Raw genomic sequence first — 9,183 nt, 5'->3', positions numbered from 1 at the left:
CTATGGCCAGTTAAAACAAATCAGGAATGTATATGACTAAAGTCAAAAGACTTTTCCAAACCACAAGTTCCCTCTGGCAAACCCCGTGCCAGACACTTTGCAAAGTAACAAGCACCATATTAACTTAGAAAAAAAAAAAAAAAAAAAAAAAAAAATACTTTTCACAGCGACATTGTAAGTTTTTTTCCAGGAAGCCTTTTCACAGCTAAGGCAGTTAATTTTGCATTCATACAAATCTTGTAAACTTAGTGTAGTATACAGCTTAGGTTGGACAAAAATTACAAAATTACTGTTGGCTGTGGGGTTTCTTGATACCTAACTGTAGTCTGTACTATTTGACCTTTGGCAACTCACCATGGCCAGATACACAGAATATACAAGTTGAAGGCCATAGCAACAACAAACCAGCAACTGTAATCATGCAAAATTTCTTACAGTTCAGACTACAAATTTTATTCAATTCTCTCATGGAAACCTCTGCAAATAGTTACAATCATTTAGCCGATCTATGTAATAAGGTACTTATAGATTATGACCAACATACAGGGACAGAGAATTTAGGTAAAATAGGAATAACATACAATAGTTTCCCTATCTTAATTTTTATTAATATTTCTAGTAATTGTAAAAAGTACAAACATTTTTACACGAACATACAAACTTTCATTTTAAAACAGCATTCATTCGTCCATCACAGACAGTCATTTTGGCAATCCTGTCTTGCCATTTCCAAAAACTGAAATCTCTTGCACGTGGCAATACCCAAATGATTGGTTATCACTGAACTGTACTAGGAATCCTGCAGTCCAAGGAAGAGAAAAAAAAATCACTTGTTTTGTCCATAAAAAAATACTTTATAAACAGAAACTGACAGAAGTCCTAGAAAGAGAGATATAACCAGTTGGAAAAAAATAAATACACCATCTGAGAGTATAAACTACTCCTTAATTTACAATAACAAATCAACATTCAAGAGACCACACGCATTGTGAGCATCAACGTAATTTACGTCATAAGTGACACAACCGGAGATCCTTCCAAAATAAAATATGATCTATCTTTCATTTGGAAAACTCTCTCTAGAACAATAACGTGCTCATGCCACCCATCTCGCTCTGTTCTTTGACGAAGATTTCGAAATACTGGTAGATAATGGTGACAGCCAGTAAGATACCTGTAATGAGAAGAAAACACAATTGACCTTGGGAAAAATACTCCTAAATGATTAGAAAAATGACATAACATACTCATTCACAAGAAGACTGTTAACACTAGAGAGAGAATCTATTTATTAGGGAGACACTAACTTTTAAATTCAAAGCCAAAGTGTAACAACCTTCAACAAGGCACAAGTTTCTCTAATAAAATCAATGATGTAGCCATCTGCCCACAAAAAACTGCCACTACAGCAGATCAGTATATATAGCTAGTCCACAACTAGTCCATATGGATTCACTTAATGTGCATGACCTAAACATATGTAAATTACATGTTAAAATACATGAGTAAAAATTTCATTACTGAGCAACTAGAATTTGAGCAACTGTCACTACATTTATATGTTAATGTACTACATTCAGATACTCGAGTCTATAAAAAGATTTCTGGTTTTACAAGTTGCTGAATGCATTCTACAGTAACAGACAAGTTAACGCTCTAACCCGCCCTTCAAGTTTTCATCTGCTTATAAAAACTAACTTCATTATTAAACCATTGTTCGGCAAAGCTAGATTTGTTCGTGTACACGTCAAAATATACTGCAAAATCTATTTTGCTGGTATATACTTTTTGAATAATAGCACCTCAACATAAGAGAATTTTGAGGAATCTGGAATTCTGGTAAGTAATAAAGCCTATTAAATAACAATCCTATATTATAGCTAATTTTGAATATTTTCTAAATACCTTATATCAATTTCAATCACACCCTAACCTAACCTGTACTTACCCTTCAACTAAAGAGATCTATGTAAAAATGCTCCACATCTAAACAGGTAGCATAGCAAAAACTAATAATGCAAAACAATAATAGTAATATAGCTGTTAAGTACAGACTTCTGTCGAGCCATTACTCTAAAGGGAAAAACCATCCCCTTAACTTAAAATGAAAAAAATTACCATTACAATAATGGTGATTTCTAATATCCCGTACTGTATTTACAATATTAACCCAGAGTTTTTTTTTCATGCGATCATATGCTTTGAAATGCTATTTTTTTACTATATTGTGTTTTTCCCAGCCGAGAAGAACCTAAAGAGTTCAGAGGGTCTGGTTAAACAAATCATTTATAAATAACTAACTATATTGTGTTTATTGATATAGGGAGGATGGTAAAACTTGTATTTCTGTTGTTTCACACTATTAACTGACCATTTGTCCTATGCTATGATTCATGGGTAATTATAATTGGCCTAATTACTAAATTAACCCATTATGCATCTTATATGAAAAAAAAAAAAAAAGTCGTTTGAAATTAGTAAAAAAAAAAAAAAAATTTTTTTCAAGTTTGAAATTACATAAATGTATATGGGAAATTGGCAAAAAAGAAATCTAGTAATGAAACTGTTATCAAGCTGCCTAAGCTGTAAAATACTTGTCCAAAATATTTGTGAATTGCCATGGAGGTCATGGCAACATCCTGACTTGACTGACATTTCGTTATTTACAATATGCAACAAAACTGTAGCACTTAAGTCAAACTGGGAAAGGGTTTATCCTATGCTGGAGAGAGAGAGAGAGAGAGAGAGAGAGAGAGAGAGAGAGAGAATATGTTATCTCCGAGTACTAATGCTCTACAGCTGGTATCACCTGAAATCTAATCTCCGACCTTGAAAAGCTCAACTACTGAACTCACTGATACGAAACATAACTAGGAAATCTAATTACATAAACATTGTATTTACCATTTTAAAATAACAGCCACTTATGAACATGTATACTATTTTTACAAAGAGAGAGAGAGAGAGAGAGAGAGAGAGAGAGAGAGAGAGAGAGAGAGAGAGAGAGAGAGAAGAGAGAGAGAGAGAGAGTGTGTGTGTGTGTGCCAACACTTTATTCAAGTAAAGTACACCAGAATGGAAAAAAAAAAAAAAAAAAAAAAAAAAAATTATTCCCGGTATTCAACTGAGAAAATCTCCTAGCTCTCCGAGCAGGTTGGTATATGCAACTACACTGTACTAACCTGTTCCTGAACCGATAGCACCAAGGAAATCTGCAAGAACAGATAGGGCACCAATGCAAAGACCACCAAAAGCAGCAGCCGTTGGGATGTAGCGGTTCAGTTCATGAATCATAGACTTGTCACGATGGCCACGCATAACCATCTGTTGTTCTTTCAGCTGCTTGGCAACCTGAAAATTAATATTAGATTAGGTATTAAACTAACATTTCACTTGAACTAAAATTACAATAACTAACTTGGTTACAAGAGGTGATGGCAATAACTAACTTGGTTACAAGTGGTGATGGCCATTAATTTTATTGAAGTAAAAATTTGAGATGCTGTCAGCCAAAATAACACTTAATAAAAAATAAGGTTCCTCTGTGGCAAACGTGATCAAAATACTTACGTCCTTTGCTGATGAACCAGAGACATCAATCCATGTCTTGGAGAAGAAAGCACAGGATCCCAGCATAAAGACAATGTAGATGATGGCATGGAGAGGATCTTCAAGAACATGGCCAAAGGATTCTGGTGGGCTCATATAATAACACAACCCACCAACTGGGTATGAAGCACGGCCTGGTCCTCCTGCGCCAGGATCATTCCATACGCCAAGAAGACTGACAAAGAAGTTTCCTTGGAACTTCACAGCTAACATCTATGGATAATAAAAGAAGAAACTATATTATTTCATATCTAAGATGGCATTCATGAATGGTCAACTGAATGATAAACATTTTACAATCAAAACTTTATATCACAGACTAAACAATAAATTGCAACAACAGTCCTCTACAGAAAATTCCCAAAGATTTACAACTAGATTTGCATATATTACTGCAAAATACTCAAGACATGCAGAACGTTTAAATATGAATACTTGAAATATCCAAGACATGCAGAATGTTTAAATACAAATACTTGAAATATCCAAGATCTTAAAGGTTACGGTTCATACTTACTTGTGAAATAATGTAAAGATTGGACACAAGAGCACTCTGGAGAATGATGGGAATGTTTGAAGTGTAGAACAACTTGATGGGGTAAGATGAGTACTGGCCACGGTAACGTGCAGACTTGATAGGGAGATCGACTCGGAAGCCCTGAATCGGAATTGCAAGGTCATTACTTTAAAATCTCCTTCATCAAACTACCTCACTTCAACATTTTATATTTGAAATCCTGTTACTGAAGGCAAGTGTAAAAAGTACAGTACATTCAAATCAAAACAACTTATATAACAATAAAGGTTTAGCAAAACAGGATAAAATTCAATTATGACACTCCAGCATCAACAAATTACATTACCTGGAAGTATATAACAATGCCGAAGATGAGAACAGTAGCTGTAAAAGGTTGGCCGCTAGGGGTAACCAGAAAGTCTCCAAGAGCTCGTGATCACAAATGAGCCATAATTCAAAAATATGCCAAACAAATCCACGCTAGCACAAAGTCAAGGTGTCAAACTGATTATCTTTATTGTGCATGATAATTCAAAATCATCTACATATCAACTAATCAGTCATTTGTTAAGCTTCTCGGGTAACAAACCTTATCTTGACGCGTGGCCAGAAGATGGAAGAGTGCAATGATGGCACCTTCGAATTCAGTGCCTCGGCCTGTGTTGACTGTAGCTGGAGAGAAGGCTTTCCATACAATAGTTTCACAGATGTTTGTAGCAATGAAGAGGGAGATACCAGATCCTAGACCGTAACCCTGTTAGGTAAGAACAATGTCTTTAGTTTATAATTTATACTGAATCTTGCAAGGCTTTAATATTATCCTGACCATTCTATAACTTTCAAGAAAATACTGTACAAATATCAACTTGACTTAAAAACTAATAAAAATAAACAAGCTTACCTTCTGCAAAAGTTCATCCAGTAATAAGACAATAAGACCTGCCACAAACAGTTGGATAATGATGAGCAAGCAGATTCCACCACCAAGTTCAGTTGGGTCACCATACATTCCTGTCATGACGTACAAGATAGCCTGACCTATCGTGATGACCATACCAAAGAGCTTTTGAGCTCCATTGAAAAGTGCTCTGTCCTTTGGAGTATCACCAACCTATAAGGAAAGAACAAAGGTAAATTAAATAACTGAAACTTGAAAATAAGTGTTACATCTAACAATGTAGTCCAGTGTCAGTAAAAACAAGAAGGAAACTACTGAAGCCAAATTTATCCAACAATATTAAGTATTCCATCTTATACAACTGCTTCTAAGATTCATTTCTATGTACAGTGATGTTAAAACCTCCAAGATGCTTCAATATACACTGCTACTGAAAATAACTTGAGAATCACCTGGCAAGAAATAAGATACACAGGCCACAAAAGCCATTCCACGCACTAACCTCAATGATCTTTGCACCGGCTAAAAGCTGCATTATAAGACTGGAAGTGACAATGGGGGAGATACCAAGTTCCATAAGAGTACCACGGTTACTGGCCAAAATCACACGGATCCAGTAGAAAGGATCCGCGGAATCTGTGCTCATAATACCAAAGAGGGGGATCTGAAATATCAAAAATATGTAAATGCACATTCAAGAAAAACTAATTTATTATATTCCATTGTAAAATAAAAGCAATAGCTGCAGTGTGTATACATTACATATGAAATGTTTTCAGTTACATACCTGGCAACATACTAAGAAGATGAAGAGGGTAATGGCTGTCCATAATACTTTTTCTCGAAACTGAATCCTTCGTTCAGGTTTTTGAATTTCTGGTAGCACCGCGCAAAACGGCTTTATCACCTCCAAGAATTTTACTGGAAAAAGAAAACAATAACTTAGTCAGGACAAACTTCTAAAAACTATGCAATCTTACAACTTCGTCAGGACAAATTTTTAAAAACTATGCGATCTTAATGTAGTCCCAATTTGTAATATGTTAATTAATTATCTAGCTCTCTCTATGGTGGAAATCCTTTACAAATATAAATAAATCAACCTGATATTATGAATCTTACCCACAGCAATTAAAAATGTACTTGTGAGAACTCACTGTAATGATCTGCGATGTAATTACAGTAAACATATTCACAGAATGTACTTTACATGTGGAGACTGAAGTATCACTCATCTCTGTATATCAGAGCAACAAATAACTCCCACACTTTACTTTCAACCAGAGCATTTGTCCTTTTGATGATCTTTTTTTAGAACTGCACACTACATTAAAGGTATGGAGAAGAGATGAATCATTCACATATGAATAGCAACACCTGCACTTGTAATTATATACTAACTGACCAATATAAACACTGAAGGTTCATATTAGCCAAGTATGCCAAGGGTATAGAGGAATATTTGGAAAAAAAAAAAAAAAAAAAATTACTGTCCCACAGCTTTGCTAAGTATTGGTGACCTTCAATCACTTTAACTATGACAAACAATTAAGGGACTCCTCTATTCCATAACAGCAGCAGCTTGTGAATAGTTTTACATGGGTGCATTGCGAATACCTTATCAATGTCCTCCTCCTCTCTGAGTACATATCTTAAAGAAGCAAACATGATTGACGTTTGCAGTGTTTCTCCTTTTTTTTCTCTCTTACCAAACTACTCCTCACAATGCTGTACTAATAACATGGTATCTACTTCACGGCATACAACAGGGTCCCCGCTTATAAATTAGTGGCCTTTTCAGTGTCCTCAATTATGATGCAGACAAATAACCTTGCAAGAAGGCACATAATACCAATAATGTCTTAGGCACTGGCAATGCTATAGTTCTCATTAAACAGGTTAAAGTCCTAAAAACATCTACAGTTGTATCCTAAGCACACTGCACTTATCCATTGAACTACAACAATGTGCCATTACTAAGGGTGGGAGTCTGCATTTTATATGGAAGCTTGTTAGGTTAGTCTACAGTAAGCAACAATTAAGATTCCTTCAACATATTCATTATCAAATTCTGCTGGCCTCGTATAATTTCAAGGAGAAATAACCCATCATGAAGGGAACTTTGAAAATTTGGCCTATCCATGCTAAGCTGGAAAAAAAAAAAAAAAAGGGCCAATTCATTAATCATTTCCAGGCTTCACATGTGTTAGAGAGGCTACACAAATCTGGAATAAAGTATTGTCAGGCCCTTTAATGTTTAATATGAGCAAGGATGTTTCTTTTACCTAGGCTACACTATAGGCAATGTGAAAGGTACAAGGGTACCATTAACCAGCGCCTTTTAAGAATTACAACCATTACATGGTAATTAAGAATTACAACCATTACATGGTAAGCTTCAAAGTGGGGGTGAAAGGTTCTTCATTTACATATCAATGGATATGCATTGTTTGGCTTAAGCAAACCAGGTAAATGTGAAAGAGATGGATGTACACATGGCTGCAGTTTCAGCCTATTAATAAAATTTTTCAACTAATGCCTATAAAAAAGGATGCATATAATGCAGTACTGGCAATATAATTTGACAATTTACCAAGATGAGAAACTTCCACCCTTCTTTTAATAACACACTTTCTAAACTCTCCCTAGGGCTAGTGCTTTAAAATGTTAACCAACAGAGCCTCTGCAATGTTTAGAAGCAGCCCATCATGGATGCACGTGAGAACAAACAAAAGACGGCATATTTCTCATATCTCTGTAAATTTCTCACCTGTACTATATTAAATACACCCTCTCCTGGAATATTTACTGTAACAATATTGATAAAGGATATCTTCTTGCGGCCATCTTCTTCGCATTTACCAACAAACTAAAAATACATTGAAGCAACATATGTAAGGGCAATGGTTCCTGCCATCAAAGAAGTAACCTAAAGTGCTACCTGAAGCAACTGAGCTAACCCTTTGTAAACAGCTGGGAGGTGGTATGGGCGATAAGCAAATGAGCCAAGGATCAACCGAGGTACCTGGCCTTAGGGTGCTGCAAAGACAATCATTCGTCAACTCATGAGGGTGTAAAGCGTACCAGGACCTCATTCATGAAAACTTGAGCCTTGTAGCCGAGTCTTGGCTAATCAACAGGACATCTGATTGGGTTACCTGAACCACTTTCTACAAAAGACAACGAACCGCGACCCATGTAGCCTTAGGATATGCAAGGTTGAAGTTATCAATGCAATCAGCCTCAAGTAACCTTAAAAGGCCAAATTCTTTATATCAATTTAAAAAAACAATCTGTGAATGGGCTTACGGTTAGCTATATCCCATGGCCACCGTAAGAAGCATCTCCCTTTAGGAGTCAACGAAGCCGATACGTAATAACTCCTACAATTACAAAGAAAACCACTCCATTTCTCCTCCAATCACATTAAAACGTTCACATAATCAGAATAAACGCACAGAACTCATAAAACCCGACGTAGGCGTTCATTCATAAGCCGCTGAGCACTACAGCTGACATACCAGGTCACACCATGCAGACCGAACCCATGAAAAAACCGCAAAATTCACTCAAATTCTATAAAAATTCACTTTAACCGACATAAGAACACAAAGTACTCATCATAGTATAATCCGTATACTAAATTTTGACTATATTACGCAAATTAGAGGGTTAATTCACTGGCACTTACTTCCCATGTTGAGGATGCTGCGAGTGTCTGCCCTGGTCTGGAGAAAGGAAAGAGAGGGCGAGAGCCGTCTTACCCGTTACACTACTTCGTCGACACTGCCACACTGGACGCGACGTGTCAGAGTTTCAGCCGGCCGCCGCTAGGGGACTCTTGGGGACGTCACTTCCGCAGCCGCCATTACTGCGACGGTGCCATGTCTACGAAAACAACACGCACTTTCACCGACTAACGCCCTTTAGATGTTAAAGTTTCCAATTAAAACGCCAACATATAATATCCATACCTACTATTATCATAAGTTTCATACAAACCAATAGACATTTAATGAGAATTTTCTAACAATCTCTCCATGTAATTATTACTTATATGTGATTTGGCACAAACACCTATAGATGACAGCGCCTTCCAAATTCCCTCGATTCAGTGAATTGATGACGTTTGTAGGTGTCGTCATGCGCGGGATTTGGG

At 36.3% G+C, this 9,183-nt stretch overlaps 1 protein-coding gene across 1 annotated transcript; it reads right to left on the bottom strand.

Moving 5' to 3' along the window:
• Window positions 1-586: 586 nt before the first annotated feature.
• Sec61alpha (SEC61 translocon subunit alpha) lies at window positions 587-8,854 on the bottom strand. The gene is made up of 10 exons (XM_067096578.1): window positions 8,716-8,854; window positions 5,812-5,945; window positions 5,527-5,688; window positions 5,028-5,237; window positions 4,712-4,880; window positions 4,473-4,546; window positions 4,127-4,267; window positions 3,571-3,822; window positions 3,183-3,351; window positions 587-1,174 (listed from the first exon to the last, which is right to left on the bottom strand). The coding sequence occupies exons 1-10, from the start codon at window positions 8,720-8,722 to the stop codon at window positions 1,080-1,082; spliced, it is 1,413 nt and encodes a 470-aa protein (XP_066952679.1). The 5' UTR covers window positions 8,723-8,854; the 3' UTR covers window positions 587-1,079.
• Window positions 8,855-9,183: the final 329 nt, after the last annotated feature.

The sequence above is a fragment of the Macrobrachium rosenbergii genome, chromosome 53, assembly GCF_040412425.1.
Source record: "Macrobrachium rosenbergii isolate ZJJX-2024 chromosome 53, ASM4041242v1, whole genome shotgun sequence".
NCBI lineage: Eukaryota > Metazoa > Arthropoda > Malacostraca > Decapoda > Palaemonidae > Macrobrachium > Macrobrachium rosenbergii.
Note: the sequence above shows the minus strand (reverse complement) of the source record. Positions and strands in the feature narration are given on the sequence as shown.